This window comes from Arachis hypogaea, chromosome 7 (assembly GCF_003086295.3).
Source record: "Arachis hypogaea cultivar Tifrunner chromosome 7, arahy.Tifrunner.gnm2.J5K5, whole genome shotgun sequence".
Lineage (NCBI taxonomy): Eukaryota > Viridiplantae > Streptophyta > Magnoliopsida > Fabales > Fabaceae > Arachis > Arachis hypogaea.
The window spans coordinates 45,139,094-45,162,440 of NC_092042.1; the positions used below are offsets into that span (position 1 = coordinate 45,139,094).

Here is a 23,347-nt window from a genome sequence, read left to right on the forward strand (position 1 = left end):
TGTTCTAAATGACACACAGAAGAATTACACAACCACAGAAAAAGAGTTACTTGCAGTGGTTTATGCCATTGACAAGTTTAGATCCTATTTAGTAGGGTCAAAAGTGATTGTGTACACTGACCATGCTGCTCTTAAATACTGACTCACAAAGCAGGATTCAAAACCCAGGCTCATAAGGTGGGTGTTGCTTCTGCAAGAGTTTGGTATATAAATAAGAGACAGAAAGGGGACAGAGAACCAGGTAGCTGATCATCTGTCCCGAATAGAACCAGTAGCTGGGGCGTCCCTCCCATCTACTGAGATCTCTGAGACCTTTCCAGATGAGCAACTCTTTGCCATTCAGGAAGCTTCATGGTTTGCAGACATTGCAAATTATAAAGCTGTGAGGTTCATACCACAGGAGTACAGCAGGGTGCAAAGAAAAAAATTAATTTAAGATGCCAAGTACTACCTATGGGATGACCCATATCTCTTTAAGAGATGTGCAGACGGAATAATCTGTAGATGTATACCTAGAGAGGAAGCACAAAGGATCCTGTGGCATTGCCATGGATCATAATATGGGGGACATTTCGGAGGTGAGCGAACAGCCACTAAGGTCCTCCAATGTGGATTCTAGTGGCCTACTCTCTATAGGGATGCCCGAGAGTTTGTGCGTAACTGTGACAGTTGCCAAAGAGCTGGTAACTTGCCTCATGGTTACGCCATGCCTCAACAGGAGATCTTAGAGATTGAATTGTTTGATGTATGGGGTATTGACTTCATGGGTCCCTTCCCACCATCATACTCAAACACTTATATTCTGGTGGCAGTAGACTATGTATCTAAATGGGTAGAAGCAATTGCCACACCTAATAATGATACCAAGACTGTACTGAAATTCCTCCAGAAACACATCTTTAGCAGGTTTGGTGTTCCCAAAGTACTAATCAGTGATGGGGGCACTCATTTCTGCAATAAACAGCTGTATTCTGCTATGGTCCGATATGGAATTAGCCACAAAGTAGCAACTCCGTATCATCCACAGACAAATGGACAAGCTGAAGTCTCTAATAGAGAGCTAAAAAGAATCCTGGAACGAACTGTTATTGCCCGTAGAAAGGATTGGGCAAAGAGCTTGGATGATGCTCTGTGGGCATACAGAACAGCATACAAGACTCCTATAGGAACCTCTCCATACCAACTTGTGTATGGGAAGGCCTGTCATCTGCCCGTGGAACTGGAACATAAAGCCTACTAGGCTACCAGATTCCTAAACATGGATGCTAAGCTAGCTGGTGAAAAAAGATTGCTTCAGCTAAATGAGCTAGAGGAGTTCAGACTCAGTGCCTTTGAAAATGCAAAAATCTATAAGGAAAAGGCAAAGAAGTGGCATGACAAAAAGTTGTCATCCAGAGTCTCCGAACCAGGACAAAAAGTTCTGCTCTTCAACTCTAGGCTCAGACTATTCCCAGGAAAACTTAAATCCCGCTGGAGGGGTCCGTATGTGATTACAAGAGTGTCACCATATGGATATGTTGAGCTTCAGGATATTGATTCTGACAAAAAGTTCATTGTTAATGGACAGAGGATCAAACATTACCTTGAAAGTAATTTTGAGTAGGAATGCTCAAAATTGAGGCTTGAATGAGTCTCAGTAAAGGTCCAACTAAAGACAATAAAGAAGCGCTTGCTGGGAGGCAACCCAGTCATTAGCAGGTTAATTGTTCTATAAAAGTTTGATATACATTTTTCGAGGTTGATCATTGAAATTGAAGGAATTCACAGAGTTAAAGAAGGATTTAGTGCAAAAAGCAGAGAAAAGGAGTTCACTGGCAAGAAAATGCCAGTAAAGGGTACTCTGGGCGTTTAACGCCAGTAAAGGTACCATTTTGGGCGTTAAACGCCAGAATGGGCACCATTCTGGGTGTTTAACGCCAGATTTGTAGCATCCTGGGTGTTCAGCAAAACGCCTAGTGATAAAGGGGATTTCTGGCGTTTAACGCCAGCCAGGGCACCTGGCTGGGCGTTAAACGCCCATATTGGCCATCAAGTGGGCGTTAAACGCCAGAATGGATACCATTCTGGGCGTTTAACGCCAGAAAGGCAGGGGACAGAGATTTTGTTTTCCACTTCAAATTTTTTTTCAAACTTTCTTGTTTTGATCCATGATTTTCTGCATAAATACATTACAAACTTTCATCATTCACTCTCAATTTTCAAAAATTAAAAAAAATTTCTAAATCATTCTTCAAATCTCCTTCAAATCCTTTCCAAATCTTCTTCAAAGTTTTCGAAATCTCTCCCCCTCCCTTATAAATACAAATTTGGCCATCCCACTCTCCCCACCATTCGAATTCGCTCTCCTCCTCTCTCTCCCCCTTCCTTTCTTTTGCTTGAGGAAAAGCAAACCTCTAAGTTTGATGTGCTTTTCCGTGATCACTAAGTCAAGATTTATCAATATCATCGCTCTTTAGGGAAAACAAACCAATTCAAGAGGCAAGAAAGAGAATACTCCAAAGAATCTTTGGAATCAAGAGAAGTTCTTAACCAAAGAACATGCAGACCATTACCACAAAATAATGCGTCTGAGGTCAGTGATCCCGGAAGTCAGATTCGATCTGAAAGAAGATGAATATCCGGAGATCCAAGAGCAAATTTGAAACAGAGGATGGGAAGTTCTAACCAACACTGAGACAAAGGTTGGAAGGAACATGGTTCAGGAATTCTACTCAAATCTGTGGCTGATAGATAAGCAGAGAATGACTGGAACTGCTTTTCATACCTACAGAACCATGGTCAGAGGAAGAATTATTTACTTCCATCTGGACAAAATAAGAGAGGTCTTCAAATTGCCTCAACTGCAAGATGATCCTGAATCCTTTAATAGGAGAATGGTGAGAGCAGATAAGGTGCTGGATCAAGTTCTAGAGGACATATGCCTCCCTGGAACTAAGTGGAAAACCAATTCAAAAGGTGTCCCAAACCAACTCAAGAGAGGAGATCTCAAACCAATTGCAAGAGGTTGGCTAGACTTCATTAGGTGTTCTATATTGCCCACTAGCAACCGTTCTGAGGTTACCATCAAGAGAGAAGTGATGATTCATTGCATTATGCTGGGAAAAGAAGTGGAGGTTCATCATCTGATTGCTTGTGAGATTTACACAATTGCAAACAAGAATTCCACTGAAGCCAAACTGGCTTACCCAAGCTTAATCTCTTTGCTATGTAAAGATGATAGGGTGAGGATGGGAGTAGATGAATTCACCCCGGTAGAGACCAGTATCCTTTTTCACCGTACCCTCTCAATATGGCAGAGCCAATACCGGAGTCTCTGATTATTGACATACCTGAGTCTCTACCATGGTTCAACCCTAAAGAGGATCAAGTAGTTCCTGACACACCTATGCTTGACACTCCACGACCATCCCCTGTAGCTGAGCCAGGATTCGACGGGTCAGGGGTTCTTGAAAACTCTGGTTCTGCACTTTCAATCGAGTTTAGCTCAGAGGCATGGATTGATCAGACGATGGCGGATCTGTACTCTAGCTCTTATGAGATCGGGGAAGAGGACTCCACAGAGGATGCAAGCAGTAGCAACATCACCGGTGCGTCAGAGTGATTCTCTCGCTTCAGCGTATTGTGACAGTAGTTTCTGATGACCCGGAATCAGCAGCAACAGTAGTAGTAATGGTAGTAGTCTTAATAATAGTGGTCATTGACCTCGCCCTTGAATGGTCTTTTTAGAGGGCTAGCTCTTTTTTTTATTTTGTAGATCAGGTCCCAATCTACAGTGGTGGTATGCGAAATTTTGATTACACTTTTCACAACTCTGCACAACTAACCAGCAAGTGTACTGGGTCGTCCAAGTAATACCTTACGCGAGTAAGGGTCGATTCCACGGAGATTGACGTCTTGAAGCAAGCTATGGTCATCTTGTAAATCTCAGTCAGGCGGATTCAAATGGTTATGAGGTATTAATAATTAAGAGATAGATAAGACAGAAAATAACATAGAGATACTTATGCAATTCATTGGTGGGAATTTCAGATAAGCGTTTAGAGATGCTTTGTTACTTCTGAACCTCTGCTTTCCTATTGTCTTTATCCAATCATGCATGCTCCCTTCTATGGCAAGCTGTATGATCCTCTCAGTGAAAATGGTCTGGCTACGGTCTCTGTACGGCTAATCAACTATCGAATTTCTCGTCTCGGATGAAAAATACCAGGCACAGCTACCGCAGGGCTAATCATTTGTCAGTTCTCACTAGCGTCGAAATAAGATCCATTGATCCTTTTACATACTGTCACTGCGCCCAACATTCGCAAGTTTGAAACTCTTCACAATCATCCCTTCCCAGATCCTACTCAAAATACCACAGACAAGGCTTAAACTTCCCAGATCTCAGGAATGCTGTCCATTGTTCTAGCCTATACAACGAAGATCCTAATCTCAGATTCAGATGCTCTGTTGTCAAGAGAGATGATGTGAATCGTTGATTAGAGATTGATGAGCAGATAATTTATACGCTTTTTGGCACTGTTTTTAGTATGTTTTTAGTACATTTAGTTAGTTTTTAGTATGTTTTTATTATTTTTTATTTAAAATTCACTTTTCTGTGCTTTACTATGAGTTTGTGTGTTTTTCTGTGATTTCAGGTAATTTCTGGCTGAAATTGAGGGACCTGAGCAAAAATCTGATTCAAAGGCTGAAAAAGGACTGCAGATGCTGTTGGATTCTGACCTCCCTGCACTCGAAGTGGATTTTCTGGAGCTACAGAAGCTTAATTGGCGCGCTCTCAATTGCTTTAGAAAGTAGACATCCTGGGCTTTCCAGCAATGTATAATAGTCCATACTTTGCCCGGGATTTGATGGCCCAAACCGGCGTTGCAAATCAGCTTCAGAATTCCCGGCATTTAACGCCAGAACTGGCACAAAAATTGGAGTTAAACGCCCAAATTGGCATAAAAGCTGGCGTTTAACTCCAAAAAAAGTCTCTATACATGAAAGCTTCAATGCTCAGCCCAAGCACACACTTAGTGGACCCTGGAAGTGGATTTTTACGTCATTTACTCATTTTTGTATAACCTAGGTTACTAGTTCACTATAAATAGGATATTTTGACATTGTATCTGTACCTCATGACACATTACACATTTCTTATTGTATCTTCTATGGCATGAGTCTCTAAACCCCATGGTTGGGGGTGAGGAGCTCTGCTGTGTCTTGATGGATTAATGCAACTACTACTATTTTTTCATTCAATCACGCTTGCTTCTATTCTAAGATATCACTTGTTCCTCAACTTGATGAATGTGATGATCCGTGACACTCATCATCATTCTCACCTATGAACGTGTTCCTGATAACCACCTCCATTCTACTTTAGATTGAGTGAATATCTCTTAGATTCCTTAATCAGAATCTTCGTGGTATAAGCTAGAATTGATGGCGGCATTCAAGAGAATCCGAAAGGTCTAAACCTTGTCTGTGGTATTCTGAGTAGGATTCAAGGATTGAATGACTGTGACGAGCTTCAAACTCCTGAGGGCTGGGCGCTAGTGACAGACGCAAAAGAATCACTGGATTCTATTCCAACCTGATTGAGAAGCGACAGATGATTAGCCGTGCTGTGACAGAGCGCGTTGAACATTTTCACTGAGAGGATGGGAGGTAGCCATTGACAATGGTGAAACCCTACATACAGCTTGCCATGGAAGGAGCCTTGCGTGCGAGAAGAAGAAGACAGTAGGAAAGCAGAGATTCAGAAGATAGAGCATCTCCAAAACCTCAACCTGTTCTCCATTACTGCACAACAAGTATTTATTTCATGTTCTTTTACTTTTCACAATTAAACCTGAGAATTATTGATATCCTGACTAAGAGTTACAAGATAACCATAGCTTGCTTCAAGCCGACAATCTCCGTGGGATCGACCCTTACTCACGTAAGGTATTACTTGGACGACCCAGTGCACTTGCTGGTTAGTTGTGCGGAATTGCAAAAGTGTGATTGCAATTTCGTGCACCAGAGACCCAAGAGAATATACTCCGGCTGTCATCCAATGACTACGTTGAACATCATGTAGACCGCTTTGTGGTTGTCAAGCACGCGGATCTTGGCTAAGCAAGTACTGAAAATAGAGGATGATTGTCACGGGTACAAGAGTATATCTTGGAGAAGAAGTAGGCGTGAATTGAAAGAAAAATAATAGTACTTGCATTAATTCATAAGGAACAGCAGAGCTCCTCACCTTAATCTGTGAGGTATAGAAACTCCACCGTTGAAAATACATAAGAACAAAAGGTCTAGGCATGGCAGAATGGCCAGCCTTCGAAATGGCATAAGAATTTGAAAACAGGGGAAGAAGACCTGATCAAAGGATCAAAAAGTGGTCCAAAGATGAAATACAATAGTCAAAAAGTGCTATTTATACTAAACTAGTAACCTAGGTTTACAGAAAATGAGTAGATAGTGCAGAAATTCACTTCTGGGGTCTACTTGGTGTGTGTTTGGACTGAGCTTTGAAGCTTTCACGTGCATAGGCCATCCTTGGAGTTAAACGCTAGCTTGGGTGCTAGTTTGGGGTTTAACTCTAGCTTTGGTGCCAGTTCTAGCGTTTTATGCCAGAAAAAGGTCTCTAATGGGCGTTTGAACGCCTGTTTGGGCCATCAAATATCGGAAAATTATGGACTATTATACATTGTTGGAAAGCTCAAGATGTCTACTTTCTAACAAAATTGTGAGCGCGCCAATTGGGCTTCTATAGCTCTAGAAAATCCACTTCGAGTGCAGGGAGGTCAGAATCCAACAGCATCTGCAGTCCTTTCTCAGCCTCTGAATCAGATTTTTGCTCAGGTCCTCAATTTCAGTCAGAAAATACCTGAAATCATGGAAAAACACATAAACTCATAGTAAAGTTTAGAAATGTGAATTTTGCATAAAAACTAATAAAAATATACTAAAAAGTGACTAAAACATACTAGAAACTACCTAAAAACAATGCCAAAAAGCGTATAAATTATCCGTTCATCAAGTGGCTCTTGTGAGTCGGGACCTGTAAGCATTAAAGATGGAGTATGTACATAATATAGTATGTAATTAAGTATGAACTTGTGTTTTGTTATGAATTAAGCCTCCGGGCGTTTCATGTATGATATGAGTATGCTATGCTATGCTTTTCCGTTACTTGTATTAACTGCTTAATTTACAATTATTCTAATATGCACGACTAGATACACAATTCTCGACTAGCGCTACAGGCTCATATGTATACACTTAATATATGGTCTAAAGTATCTAAAGTCAGTTAAATAGTAGCGTCCGGCTGTTAGTCTTGGTCATGACAGGCTAGAAGTTGGGTCGTTACATGAGGACAGAAGGCGCAGGAAGCCAAGAGAATAAAAGATAGACAACCTGAATTTTCACAAAGTAGAAAGTATAATGGAAGATCATTTAGAGATGATGTTGTTCATGGAAAAGAAGCCACGGGGGGTTTGAACATAAGAGACGACAATCAACTGTACCTATTCAAAAACTCCAAAGTTATGCTTGAGACTAATAGAGAGATGGCAGATATAATAAAGAGAAGTCTAATTGGTGAAGCAATTATTCTCATAAATTTTGAAGAGACCAAGGCGGGGGGTCATGAAAGATTGGTGCGACATTGTTGATGTGAATATGGTCGGTTCATTCAAGTTATTGATGACGTTCAATACGATGGAAGTGAATGCATCAAGAAGAGTATGGATGGAGGTGTACGGATTGTCGCTACATGCATGGAACCATGGCAACATGATCAAGATTGGTGTAGTGTGGGGAGCAGTTATTAAGATTGAGGATAATCAAGAGCGCTAGTTTAACTCCTTCAAGATTTTGGTAGACACAAGTTTTGGTCCTACCATTCAGGTGAGACTAACCATAGTGGTGGAAGAAAATGAGTTCTTGCTTTTTGTAAAGGAAATAGGGAGAATGAATATATATCATAACCATAATGTGGTGGATAAAGAGCCAAGAATGGAGTAGATGTAGGATTTTGTTACAAGAAGAGACGATCATATGAAGATTAAAGAAGGCGGTGGGTTGTGGTGTAACGGCGGTGAGGAAGCTGGAGGGGCTAGGGCTGAGCTGGATACCATTACAAGAAGTGTAAACGTCGATAATTCAAAATTTGACCTACATAAATTAAACGTGGCTAATGAATTTGGTGGGACCTAGGTGGATGTAGGTAAGAATAATATAGAAGGTGGTTGGACTTGTGAATCCAAGACAAACACTTGGGATGAAGATAAGTTAACTATTGAAATTGTGAAAGAATCTTTTGTGGGCTTGAAGAGTGGGCCAAGTAGAGGAGAAATAATTAAAAATAAGACATGGGCTGATGACAAGGAGGTGAAAACTTTTAGTGAAGAAGTGAATTTAGCTCAAGAAAACAACAACGTACAATAAAAGGGTGTATATCTAGAGGTTTCAATATCAAGTCCGTTAGAGCCACCAGAATTTGAGAAGGGAGAAGTGGAGGTAGTACCTTCATATGAGGACAAGGAAGAGAGGGAAGTGAGTAGTGTGAGGCGCAAACTTAGAAAGACAAAGAAACAAATCAAGAAATTGGGATAAGGTCGAAGGAGAGAGATTAAGAAGCCAACAAAAACAAAGAACAAAAAGAAGGAAAAGAAGGTTCATGATAGGGAGTTCATATGGGAAAAAAACACAATAGAGGATGGTACAGATGATGATATAGAGTCAGAAGCAAATAAGACATGGCTTGTTGGAAAAAGCTTGGGTTTATCAACAATGATTGATGAAGACGCACAAAAATATTTGAGAAAGATAGATGAAGATGCAAGGCAGGACATTGGCGGCTATTCAAAAAAAAGAAAAAAGGGTCCACAAAAGAAGAACGACAGTGAGATAGGTGTTGCTTCCAAACAAGTTAAATGATTTTGCTTTGAAATTGTAGAGGGGTAAAAGGAGCAGGAAAGATGGGAATGATAAAAGAACTAGTTATGAAAAATGAAGTGAGATTCTTGGGTTTAGTTGAGAGAAAAGCTAACATCATAAAAGAATATGAGATAAAAAGATTGCGGGAGAACACTAAATTTGTATGGAATATGGTGGCTGCAGATCAAAATAGTGGGGGTATAATTTGTGCATGGGAGAAAAAATTTTTAGGATAGAAAGGATAATCAAAGGAATGAGATGGATTTGCTTGGTAGGAGGTATTTTAGGAGTCATTGACAAAATTCTGATATGTGTTGTTTATGTACCTAATGATGTGGCTGATAGGAGAATAGTATGGGAGGAGATAGTGAATGTAAAAAATCAATACAACCTACCAGTGCTAGCATTTGGTGACTTTAATAAAGTTATGCACCCAAGAGAGAGAAGTAGTGGCAGGAGAAATATGACAGGTATGAGAGAATTTAATCAATAGATCCAAGAGATGGAAATGATGGAGATTTCAATGGGAGGAAGAAAGTACACTTGGAGGAATGGAAGAAGTGCAAGTAAGATTGACAGGTTCTGTTTGGATCTGGAGCTGTTTCAATAATGCTCAAACTTGAAGGTAATAGCTTTAAAATGCTCAAAATCATATCATGTTCCTCTTTTGTTAGAAAAGGAGAAGAAGGATTGGGGCTGAAATTATTTAGGTCTTTGAACGCATAGTTGACACACTCGCAATTCAAGAAAATGTTTGCACAAGAATAGAGGAAGGTAGGAGGGGACACAATTGAGAAAAAGTTAGCAAATATGAAAGGAATTTTAAAAGTGTGGAACAAAGATAAATTTAAAAACATTGATGAGAAGATAAAGATGTTTAAGGATGAAATATCATAACTGAAAGAATGATTAAGGATGGGATAAATGAAGAGAAAAATACAATAAGAAGAGAAGCGTTGAAAAATCAAGTTAAAGGATGGTATAAGCATAAGGTAGACTACTGAAAATAACACTCAAGAATAAATTCATCAATGACATTGATAAGAACACGAAATATTTTCATATTAAATCAACGATAAGACAGAGAAAAACCATATTAAAGAGATTCAACAAGGTGAAAAGACGGTAAAGAACTCGAACACAATTAAACAAGAAGAAAGGAGATATTTTAAAAAAACTATACTCTCAAAATCATACTTATATTAATTATTAAATAATTTATTATTTAAAAATTTTAATTAAAAAAATTACTAGAATATCTATATAATTCTAGTTAGGATTATTTTAATTGTACACTCCAAACCTATGAGAAAATATTTGCTTGATTTTCTTTCTTTTCTTTAACTTTTCTTTCTATTTTTTTAATGTTTTAACTGTTCCTTACTCATGTTTCTCATCTTTTACTAGATGTTGTGTTCATATCTTAATTTATTGTAAGTTAAATTTTATTTGAATTAAAAAACAATATTATTTATATAAGCTTATAATATTTATATTAGTTAAGAAGATATAATATATTTTGATATTAATGTTTAGAATTATTAACATCAATTATTAATAATTTAATAAAAAAATTGAATGTATTGCATCTTAATTTTTTTTTTGAAACAATAAGAGACAACTTATCAAGCACAGAAAAAAAAATATAATTATAGTAATTATATATCTTAATATTAAAAAAACACAGAAAAAATAATTTTTTTAGTAAGTCTTTAACTATCATAAAAATTAATACAATAAATGATTATAGATTAAAATAATAGATAAAATTGAGAGTTGAAATAAAAGTACATAGTAATAATTGATTGCAACTAAATAAAGAGAATGAGGAAGCACAGTAAGGTAGCATTTGTTTTGAGTTATTGGGATAAAGACTGAGAGATTGAGATTCAGTATTATGTTTGTTGGCTTAGAGGCTGGTACTAAATTTTTTGTCTCTATCTTCGAAATTTCAATATTTCAATACCTCTAAAAAATGGAGATACAGGAGACTGAAATTTAAAGATAGAGACTGAAATTTTAATAACATTTTATACTTAAAATATTTTTATTTTAATTAATTAATTCTAATTTTATTCTTTGTACAAATTAAATTAAAACTTTATTTTTATTTTAATTTCTGTCTCCTATTTTATACCAAATAGAATACTGAAATTTATTTCGGTTTCTGTCTCTAAATCTCTGTCTTTTAGTATCAATTTTTCAATCTCTATCTCTCTATCAAATGCTACCTAAGAGATTAGAAAGCACAAAGAGATCAATAAAATATAATACAACTGGGGCGATGCAGTAATCTTGAATTTGTATGGAGGGAATTGTTAGAGAAGATGATAATGTGTGATATAGAAAGATGGAATAATAAAAATAAAACTTAATAATTTTAAAAGAATAATAAAACTGAAAATAGTTTAAAATATTGAATATATATTTGAAATGAAACATATTAGAATTATTTTATCAATTAGAACTTAGAAGTACACATGAATATAAAAAATACTTTGAATTTAGATTGTTATATTTGCTTTAAATTAAATAGAATTAAAAAATAAATAAATTTAATAATATTTATAAATAATTACTTTATAAGTACTATTTATAAATATTTATATGGATCTTATATTTTTGTTATTTCTAATAATAACGTAAATTTTTTATCATACCTTATTTAATTTAATTTATTTTATATATTTTAAATGTTAAAAAATTTCTGAAAATTTATTTTTATTTTAAATTATTGATATCAAATTTAAAATTTAAAATTAAATATATAAAATTTAATTTTTTAAAAATAATAAGAAAGTGACTAAACGTGTCTATGGAGCCATTAGTTTGTATAATTGTATAAATTGATATTAAAAAATGCTACTTATTTTTTAAAATTCAACCTCTAGTATGTCTTTTTAAAAATTTATTATTATTTAATTAATTTGAATATCTACTTTCATGTACTAGTTATTTAAAAAATTAAAAAGGTTACTTGTTTTTTTTATTTTTTTTCTTTTCTAAAAGTTAAATAAAAAACAATATTTAAAAGATAACTAATTGTACTGATTAATCTATAACAATATATAATGGCAATACATGGGTTTGGTATCCAAAATTTTTTTTCCAATATTACCCTTTTTAATCAACTTCTCCACTTAATGTCAGTTATCTCTAAAAAACTTCCATCACTTCACTTGGCCATTTGACGTAATTCTTATCTGTCACTTCTTACCCATTTTTCTCTTCTCATCTCATCTCTTATTAATATTATTGAATACATTGATAGATTTTAAAAATACATTAGACTCATGCCCATAATAGATTTGCTTTTAATTATTTAGATATTCATAATAGTAATAAAATTGGTCCAAATTTTTTAATAGATAGAACAATAATAATATTAGTGGGTATAAATTATTATTCTTAGTAAACTTTTAATTATTTCTAATATACTATGTTACATATATCTATAATACAATATATTATGATTGTTAATTGTTCACTTAAAAAATTTACACTATTAATTTAATATTTAAATTTTTTTATTATAGTACTATTTTAATGTACTCTAAATTTTTATTATGTATTTATAATTTTGATAAAAATCATTCTTAAAAGAAATATTAATCTTATTTTTTAATTTTTTTGTCAAGATAATATTAAATTATTTATATTAAAAGATTTACGAAATTTAAAAAATATTATTTATATAATAAAAATCTATTTTTAGATATTCAAGTATTAGAATTGGTCCAAATAATATTCTGAATGATGATAACATTGGTTAGTTGTGCATATATATTCCATTAGTTTGTTAATTTTATCTTTTAAATTATTTTTTATTATGGTACTATTTTAATGTATTCTAATTTTTTATTGTGTATTTATAATTTTAAAAATAATCATTAAAAGAAATATTAATTTTATCTTTTAAATTTTTTAGCTTTGACAATATTAAATAATTTATATTAAAATATTTAGATAATTCTAAAACTATTATTTATACTATAACAAAATAACAATATACAAAAAAATATGGAAGTTTGATGTTCAATTTTTTTTATTCAGTGAGTTCTGTTTGACGGTTGTTATATAAAATATTTATTTAAAATATTGGTAATTTTTTATTTAATTTATACGGTAAATAATAATTTTGTATGTAATTTTATTTTATTTAATATCAAATAAATTTATATTTGAATTTTTTTTATTCTTTTCGAATTGAAATAGTCCCATTACATAATCGACAACTTTGATTTCTATTATAATAACTATTTTTTCTATTATTTTCTATTTACTATTTTTTTATTTTTGTCATAATAACTATTTTTTTATCTATACCAATATAGAATGGGATAGAAAAGTTTGGTATCCAATTTCTTCTCCCTATTTTATCCCTATTTCTTTTTTATTTTTGTTACACACTGAATTCAATATAACAAACTGTTACTACGTTTTCAATTTTTTATTTTTTATAAAAAAAGAATTTATCTCACGACAGAGTATTAAACTGATTCATTTTCAACCCACGACATATTTTAAAACTGATTTACTTTCAATAAAAAACTGCTCCCACTACGTACTAAATTTAAAAACTGAACCCCAACAGAATTAAATACTTTTTCACTTTCAATTTTGGTATCGCAAACCTTTTTCTTCTCTGCATTTTGCTATGTTTCTGACAAATAAAAATGGAAACTTCACAAAATCAAAGGCGAAGAAGACAATATGATCGAAGAACAAAGACAGCAACTTATCGGGAGATGATTCGACAAGGAAAATAAGTTGCCATATCAACTGACTCCAATTCCAACTCCAGTGCCAAACACAGATAGATGTAGTCGATTAACTACAAACATAGGAGTAGTAGCCCGATTGACTATAATTAGAAGAATTACCACCCATCATTAATTTGATACCGGTAATACGATAACTAATTTTCTTTGTTATGAATTCAATTAGTTTTTAATAATTATATTTTACTTTTGAAACATACAGGAATGTAAGTGCATGACAATGGAACTTTTACCGTTAACAGCAACACGTGTTCTTTTATCTTATTTTCATTCTATATTTCACTAATAGTTGTAGAAACCGTAACATCTCCTTCAATTCTTTATTCCAATAATTTATCCATTTAATTAATTTTATCCGTTTTCAATTTTTCTTACTTCTCTTTCCAAGTCTGAATGTACTTCTCTGTATGTAACAATTATTTGGATGAGTTTTTGTAATTTTTTGAAATAGATAATAACTATGCCAAATGTTGATTTTCGACGCCATGTATGAAAGGAGGAAAAAAATAATTAGGGGTGATAAATAATTTTGTATGGATCTTATCGTTTTATTTTGGATATATTCTTTATGTGAGTACTTTATACCAAGTTTGATCTCATTATTCAATTTTTAGTGCTTCTCCTCTCACCATTAGGTGCACTCTTATTATTTATGTTGCCATCATTCTTCTTCCTTGAATATCGTGATTGTATCGTCTCCATCTTTTCCTCGCTTTCATTTACTACAATTGCAAATTTTATACCATTTTACTACGTATATTAATTTCACGCATAACTTTCACCTTCATTTTCCTTTCTCTTCGGTTTACTTACCAAATTGTATTCATTCTTATATATTTTTAATCTGTCTTTCACATACAAAATTTTCTCTTATCAATTTAATTTAAAAAAAATGATTATTTTTTTATCTGATATTTATTTTTTAATTTTTTTTGACATGTATATACCTATCAATAATGAACTGAATAACTCTCATAAATTATTTTGTTAACTCATTCTTATATATTTTTAATTTGTCTTTCACATACAAAGTGATGAACAAAAATGAGAGCTGCCATAATGGTATTATGGTAATTGATTGCGGTTGTGGTTAATAGAAGAAGAAGAAAAAAATAAAACAAGACAACATAATAGTGACGGTGAGACAATAATACTAATAGTTATCCATGTAAAAAGAATGATAAAAAAAAAATGATAGTGTATAATATGATGAGATGATATAATCAAAATAAAAGTTAATAATTTTAAAATAATAATAAAATAAAAAATAATTAAAGATGTTTAATATAAGATTAAAAAAATATTTTTTTATCTATTTGAATTATACATAAAAATAAAGAGTCTTTTGAATATAAATTTTTAAATTTGCTTCAAATTAAATAAGATTGAGAAAATAAATAAATTTAATATATAAATAACTAATTTGTAAACCATGTTAGTAAATCTTTATTTTAATTTTAGTATACATAATAATAATATAACTTTTTACCTTTTTTAATTTAAATTTAATTATTTTATATTTTTACATATCTTAAATAATATAAAATATTTTATGTTTTTATAATTAATTTTTATTTATTAATATTAAATTGATAATTTTAAAAATAAAAAAATAAAATATTTTTTTAACTCAATAAAAAAGCGGCTGAATAGGTATTTGCTTTTTTATTGTTTTTAAAAAATTAATTTTATTTTTTTATTAATATATCATCCACTCTTCAAATTTATTAGATAAATATTTTTATTTTAATGTTGATGTGACTTTATTTATATCATACTTTATTAAAATTAAAATTACTATAAACCAAAATATAATTCAAAAAATAATCTATACCAATATATAACGGGGATACGGAATTTTGGTATCCAATTCTTTCTTCCTATTTTACCCCTATTCTCTCTTTATTAGAAACCGTATTTATCCCACGACACGACAGAACTTAAAAACTGATTTCAATAAAAAATAAAAAAAAACTGTTACTACGTACTTAATTTTTTTTATTTTATTCACTTTCAATAAAAAAATTATTAATACGTACTCAATTTAAATACCGATTCATTTTTAATAACAAAATAACAGACGTCATAATAACATAATTAATTGGTATTCTATAACAAAATTAATTAAATTAATATACACTCTTATGCTTATTATTTAACTTAAAAAAATTACATATTACAGAGCATTCCTTGATAAAAAAATATAAAAAGTTACTAGAATTTGGGGTCTAATTTTTTTTAGACTTCGTATATCCTTACATAATCTATTTCATAAAATAAATTTAGTGGACAAAATAATAATTTTTTAATATTCCATCTTTATCATATAATATATAAATAATTAAAAAATAAAATAAACAATGTATTCATAAAACTAATAATAACAAATAGAATAAAGAGAAAAAAATTAACATATTACTTATTTTTTACCATGTGTATTTTTAAATTTGAGTGATTAAATATATTTTACAAAGTAATAACTCTGAAATGAAAATAAATTTACTGTTATAAATTATAAAAGGAAGTACTGAGTACTCTTTAACTAAAACTTTTATTATAAAAATTTATTACAAAAAAATATATTTATGTTTCAAATTAATGTAGATGCTTGAGATAAAATATTAAAAATAAAAAATATGCATTTGCATTCTTATATTAAAAAAATGAAGTCATTTTATATATAAAAATACTACGTTATAAGATAATTACAAAAAGTTGTCAAACATAATAATTTTATTATCAAAATAGTATTTATATATTGTGTTAAACTAATGTAACATAATGATTTTTAATATACTTTAATTTAATTTTTTAGTTTTTATTTTAATTTATATTTTTCATATTTTAAAATTTTGGTAATAATATATATTTTTATAATTTTAAAATAAAATAAAAAAAAATCTGACCTAAATACAAACATAATGATAGAAGAAGAATACAAAAATATTAATATTTCATCTCATGTATTTAAATGCATGGCATAAATAAAAATTAATCCTTCTTACTATAAAATTATTGTCCATTTAAAAATTTAACAACTGCCAAAATTTGATTACAATAAAATGGGTCATAATTTTATAAAAAATCTAAATACTATATTAAATATTACAAATAGTAATTGGATAAATAATTTTCAAATTCTAAAATTAAAAACATAGATAATGCTTTACATATTTATATGAGTTACTGAATCAATTTTTATTGAATAACTATTTTAAATATCAATTATAAAAAAATGCTATTATATCAGCCAATGATAATAATCATGAGACTCGTAACATTATTTATTATTAAAAAATATATTAATTTAATAATATTAAATATATAATAAATTTCTAATGTGAAATGTTAACATATAAACACATTAAATTTTAATATAAAAGATTAACAATCTTTTAAGATAATCTATAACATATTAAGTTTGTATTTTTTTTTTGTATAAGTGTAGGTCAAGATAATCTTAATATACTAATTTAATGTCTCAATCAATCTTTTATAATGAACCATTTACAAACAATGTTAAAAGTCATGCAAATATGAATAGTTAGTACTCACTTACTTTACTTATATTTTTAATATTTTATCTTCATTGCATAATATTCATTTAAAATATTTTTTGTATTGAATAAATTAAGAGGTTTGATATTGTACACTACTATATAAAATGCCTAATGTCAAACAAAATTATGAATTCTATAATAAAAAAATAAAACAAATAATTAACAAATACTATAAATTTTAAATAGGCAATATATTCATAAGACTAATAATAACAGTAGCTTTGAAATAAAATTTTGTTAACAACATATATCTTTTAAAATTAAATAATAAAATTAGAAAAAATCTATCTTAAACACAAAACAACAACTATTAAAAAATAGTACAAAAATATGTCTTATTTTATCTCATGTATTTATTAATGTATTGTACAAATTATATGGATCCTTTTTATTATAGAATTTTTATCCAACTAAAAATTTAACAAATAGCAAAATTTGGTCATGGCAAGATGTGTTCTAATTTCTTAAAAAATATCAAAATACTATATTAAATATTACAAGTCAATAAGTAACTAAATTAAAAATTCTCAAATTAAAAACATAGATAACATTGTATATATTTTTATGAGTTACCGGACAAATTTTTATTAAATAACTAATTTAAGTACAAACTAAAAAAAATGCTACTACAAATATTATTTAATGGCAATAACTGTAATACACATAACATCATTTAGTGATGAAAAATAAATCTTAATTAAATTACAGTAACTAAATAATAAGCCCTTGATTATAAAAAAACTTATCAAATTAAAATTTAATAATGTGTGGAATATAACATAAACACCAAAAAAACAAAATAAAGTACGATGAATAAACTATTTTTTAAAAATATTTTCGCAATTTTAGCAGACAAAATCCTCATCATATCGTTATTTTGTCATAATAAATTTAAAAAATTAAATTAAAAATATTATAAATTAATAGACGACATTCAAAACTTTTAAAGAAATACAATAGAAGTATTATCATTCTGAAACGACACTTTAACAGTTTAACCACTCTATTTCCGTAAAAATCCCCACTTTCCATACATAGCGGGAAACAACTCTTCCCATATTCTCCACTACAATGATCTCTCTTCCACTGAACTCACGCCCATCCTGCACCCTCATCTATCGCCACTAAATTTACGGGCCCTGCGTTCCTTCGCATCTTGACGGTCCAGATCTTCCTTCGCGCATTATATATTCCCTCACGCTTCCTTTCTTCTCACTTCGGTAAATCTCAAAGATAAAGCAGCAGCTGAAGCCCAATCCGTTGCGTTTATGGCGGACTTCTAGATTCGATTCGACTCCCCAACGAGCTTTCTCGATCCCTCAGTCTACCTGCAACAGGTAGCACCTCGAGATTTGATACTGAATTTCGTAAAGTTTCTGTTATCTTTGTTGGAACATCAATAAATTCTGGTTTGTTTTTGTGGGATTTGCGTTGTGATTTTCTTTCTGAATTTCGTATTATTATTTTTCATTTTCAGTTGCGCGATCTTTGTAGCTGTTTGGTTGGTGTTTGAATTCGGTGCAGATCGAAGGCGTGATGCTACTATTCGATTTGTGCTGAATTTTGGATTGAAGGATCTCTTAAGAGCAATCAGTGGAAAATTTTTCTTCCTAAGGTAGGGTGTTCACTTTCATTTCTGATTTCTTATTGGTATTTGTGAAGTGATTATTGCCGTTGTGTTGTTATTGGATCTCTTTAGACATGTCGGTTATGACTGAGAATTTAACGGTGATACATTACCTCGGTGTTGGATCCTATTGGAGTGGTTATTTCAGTTTTATGAGTCATTTCAAGAGTTGAATTATTTAAACTATTCTTAACTATTCTAGTTCATGTTGTTATTTATTAAATGGAAGTAGTTTTGATCTGGGTCTGATGATTATTGGTATACTTTTAAAGATGTTGAATTATGATGAATATGATCCGTGGAACTTTCTTATTTGTTTTTTAACACTGTATAACTTAGATCTAGTGGTGTGTACATGAAATCACATAGTAGATATTACAGTAGCAACAACTGACATGCTTAGTGGAAATGAAATCTTATATATTTAATAGCAAGAGTTATTAAATATGTGTCATTTAATTTCCATGTGCAGCAATCCTAATTAGCTTTCCATAAAACAATGTGGAGATTTAACCCATTTACACACAAGGAGGCAGCTGGCCTTGAAGGCCGAGTTATAGATGTCGGCAATCTTAAGATAAATGTCCAGAAGGCCATCGCAGAAGGAGGTTTCTCTTGTGTTTACTTAGCACGTGATGCTTTCCATATGTCAAAGCAATATGCGTTGAAGCACATCATATGCAATGATGATGAATCACTTGCATTGGCAAAGAAGGAGATATCTGTGATGAAGTCACTGGTAGGACATCCCAATGTAGTCACACTTCATGCTCATACAATATTTGATATGGGTAGGACAAAAGAGGCATTTCTTGTAATGGAATATTGCGAGAAGTCTCTTGTTAGTGTGCTGGAAAGCCGAGGAGCAGGTTATTTTGATGAGAACCAGGTTCTCTTAATCTTCAGGGATGTATGTAATGCAGTTTTCGCTATGCACTGCCAGTTCCCACCTATTGCTCACCGGTAACAACACTAGCTAGTAAAATTGTATAATTGTCGTAAATATCTCTTTGTATTATTCTATTTCCTTTTCTGAAAATATTTCTGTAATAAACCATTTGCAAAATATGAAGCTTTTGTTCATTTTGATTTTCTGCTGTAAAATATTCTATAAAGAATCTTTTTGTTGTCAGTCTATCTTCTAAATGCTAGATATTGAGCACCACAGATTTATATCCATATAATTAACAGTCGCATGGTCTTGTTTTTATTATATTACTGTAATAAAATTATTCTTTGATTTTCCAGAGACTTGAAAGCAGAGAATCTTTTATTAGGTTCAGATGGTTTATGGAAGTTGTGTGACTTTGGAAGCACTTCCACCAATCACAAGCGTTTTGAGAAGCCAGAAGAAATGGGAATCGAGGAAGACAATATCAGGAAGTACACAACCCCTGCCTACAGGGCCCCTGAGGTAAGCTAAGATGTGTTCCTCTAAACTAGGTTATAAATTTTTAGAATGAGTGATATGAATTTTACATTTCTGTATGCATTTTAGATGTGGGATCTGTTCCTTAGAGAAGTCATCAACGAGAAAGTGGACATATGGGTAAGTAATACGAGCCCAAAATTTTTCAAGTCTTTGATGATAAATGCATTTTCCTCCCTAGTTGTAGCTAGTTAACGAATCGTATTATCATTGATTATGTTAGGCACTAGGGTGTCTCCTTTTTCGCATATGCTATTTCAAAAGTGCTTTTGACGGGGAATCAAAGCTCCAAGTCTTAAATGGAAACTACCGCATTCCTGATTTGCCTAGATACAGTTCATCAGTCACGGATTTAATCAGAGACATGCTTCAAGCTAGACCAGATGACAGACCAGATATCACGCAGGCAAGCTTTGCTTGATTGGCCATTCATCTCCATCAATTTAGGTTGGTCTTAGATCATCCATCAACTGCATTCATAGGTACTCAATTTAGGGCAATCAATTACTGACGTTGATGTTCTACTATGGTTACAGGTCTGGTTTCGTGTTAATGAGCAGCTACCTATTACTTTACAGAAGTCATTGCCTGACAGGCCACCTGAGTTGCCTGCTTCCAACCATCCGGAAGGTGATACATTTTTTACTAACTAATTGATTGAGTCTCTAGTTTTGTCATCTCAGAATACTCAAATTGTGGCACTTGATGTGCATTATAACTAGAGTCTAGAAGCTCTTAGTAAATGATTAATTTTATCCCAAATATGAAGGATTTATTTGTAGCTAATTTTTAGCAGGTTCTTCAATGTCCACTAATAAATCACACCCAGCACCTAGCAGGAATCCACCTCCCCCGCCTTCATCTGTAGAATCCAAACCAACGGTCCAGGCATCTGTTGCTTCTAGGGGTGGTGGAAATGGGGGGCAGCTTGGTGCTTTCTGGTCCACTCAGCATGCAAATGATTCAATCGTTTCCAAGGAAAAGAGTAAACCTGTATTTGATGAAGAACCATCTAGTAACAATAACACATTAAAGCATGATAGAGTTCATCTAGAGAATGATCACTTACCCAAAAATGTTGGTACTAACAAAGTGGTCAACGCACCAACTCATTCAGTAAAAAGCAGTGTACATGGAAAGTCACACAAGCCTGACACTGCATCATCCAAGGATTTCGAATTGAACTTTTTTAAGGATAAAGGTCAGATGAATGAGAGGGGATTGTCAAATATAGACAATACAGCTACTTTTCAGGATCATGCTTTTAACACATTTGTTGCAGAATTTGATACTGCTAAGCTCAGTCCTGGACTTAAGTCTGAAAGGGAAGAAATATTAGAAGCTGAGGTGGAGAAACTGAAAGGGCAGTTGAAGGAAGCAAACATAGCCAAAGCTGAAATCACTTCAAAGTATGAAAAGCTTTCTGCTATATGCAGATCGCAAAGGCAAGAATTACAGGATCTAAAACAGGCACTTGCTGCAAAAACTCCCTCGCCAAATAGGGAGGGTATGAGGACCTCTCCTGCACTTACATCATCTGCATCCACGGTAATACCATTTTGTAATTTTCGTATCCTACTCATTTGCCTTACTGAAAATTTCTTTAGCCTGTACTTTCTAACAAACAGATACTGTTGCATTATAACTGCAGAAGGAGCAGATTGGCGAAACTGTTTGGGAACTTCAGCAGGATAAAACTGAGAGGAAGACTCCTGGTTCAGAACCAAAGTCATGGCAGGCTTTTCCTGAAGAACCACGACAACAAACCTCCTTTTCAGCTGACAATACTTCAAAATCTGTCAGGACTAGAAACACCCAGCAGAAGCCGCAGCCTGCTCCAGTTGCTGCTAACTTCGATTCTTGGGGTTTTGGATCTGATAACTTCAGTGCTGTAAGAGCTAGTACCCCACAGATGCCAAGACCTGGTGAAGGGAGTAATTCTCAGGCATTTGGTGAAGCAAAGGCATTTGAGAAGAAATCAACTACCCCCCCTGCTGGATGGGCTGGATTTTAACTGTGCAGAATGGTTGTGCTCTGATTGCACCTATAAGCATTTTTACTTTGCTCCATTATGTTTGATTCATGCTGTTGGGCGTTTGTTTCTTTTCGTGGATGATTTTACTAAATGGATCTTGTTTATCTGGACTATATCCATTCTGGGGTGGAAGTATTCATTTCCAATTTGCATGATTATTGTATTACTCGTGTCTCTGAAAAACTTTCGAGTCCTGAACTTGGTTTATAAATTTCAATGATTATATTAGCTGATTCTACACGCGTAACTTTAACTAACTTGAAATAGGTAACTAGTGATTAGCTTATGTATAATCAGCATTCAGCTAGTAACTTGGTTTCACATGCTGTTCATTTGCTGTTCATTTAATAAATAGAATTCCAAGTCCTACACTATACAAAATATTTTCCCATTTCAAAAGCTGCATGGCCAAATACCTGACCTTACGCATCAGAATGGTTGGTTGTTTAGCCTTTGCATCTATTTTAGCTCAAAGTAGGAAGAAATTAGATGCAAGATCTAGTAGGTGTTGTTTCCGTGGATACCAAAGAGGGAGTCAAAGGATTTCTTTTATATGAGATGAAAACAAGACAGGATTTCTTTTGTAAGACTTGAAAACGAGAAAACATTTCTCTGTCAGAATGTCATTTTTTATGAATCTGAATTTCCTTTCAAAAATAAATCTGTTTAGTCTAATTCCACTATTATAGATATGCCAGTGATACCTCCCCCCGCGACAGATCCATTCACATACTATACATTACCATTAGAATACACAGTCAAACTCACGTAGCATGAATCCCACACCTCCTATCAATACCAATGAACATGACCCTCCCATAATTCAGCATACATTACATACTGACACTTACAAATATAGTGATTCCTATAGTGCTTATATGTATTTACCTAATTTGCTAAAAATGAATAAAAATTAATATTAATTTAAAAAGTATTTAATCCTTACGATAAAAGGTAAGTTGGGCAAATTCGATGCCAAATTCAAAGGCACCATAA

The 23,347-nt window shown here is 32.3% G+C and overlaps 1 protein-coding gene across 6 annotated transcripts; it reads left to right on the forward strand.

Annotated features, from left to right (window-relative positions):
• Positions 1–18,308: 18,308 nt before the first annotated feature.
• LOC112702987 (uncharacterized) lies at positions 18,309–22,584 on the forward strand. Of its 6 annotated transcripts, none has more exons than XM_025754260.3 (10): positions 18,309–18,597; positions 18,738–18,875; positions 19,360–19,850; positions 20,136–20,301; positions 20,386–20,436; positions 20,540–20,722; positions 20,853–20,946; positions 21,110–21,517; positions 21,599–21,864; positions 21,968–22,584. In XM_025754260.3, exons 3-10 carry the CDS (start codon positions 19,387–19,389, stop codon positions 22,328–22,330), a joined length of 1,995 nt encoding a protein of 664 aa, XP_025610045.1. In that variant the 5' UTR covers positions 18,309–18,597; positions 18,738–18,875; positions 19,360–19,386; the 3' UTR covers positions 22,331–22,584. The 6 variants fall into 6 exon arrangements, with proteins under 6 accessions (XP_025610045.1, XP_072055510.1, XP_025610046.1 ...); XM_072199409.1 differs by having other exon boundaries at positions 21,113–21,517; XM_025754261.3 differs by having other exon boundaries at positions 21,110–21,864; positions 21,945–22,584.
• Positions 22,585–23,347: the final 763 nt, after the last annotated feature.

Bases quoted from the DNA above. Each gene is read 5' to 3' on its own strand.
- LOC112702987 (XM_025754256.3), top strand. From the start codon at position 19,387: ATGTGGAGATTTAACCCATTTACACACAAGGAGGCAGCTGGCCTTGAA. The intron at 20,947-21,109 runs GTGATACATTTT...GCTAATTTTTAG, and splicing joins TGCTTCCAACCATCCGGAAG to CAGGTTCTTCAATGTCCACT. The intron at 21,865-21,967 runs GTAATACCATTT...TTATAACTGCAG, and splicing joins TTACATCATCTGCATCCACG to AAGGAGCAGATTGGCGAAAC.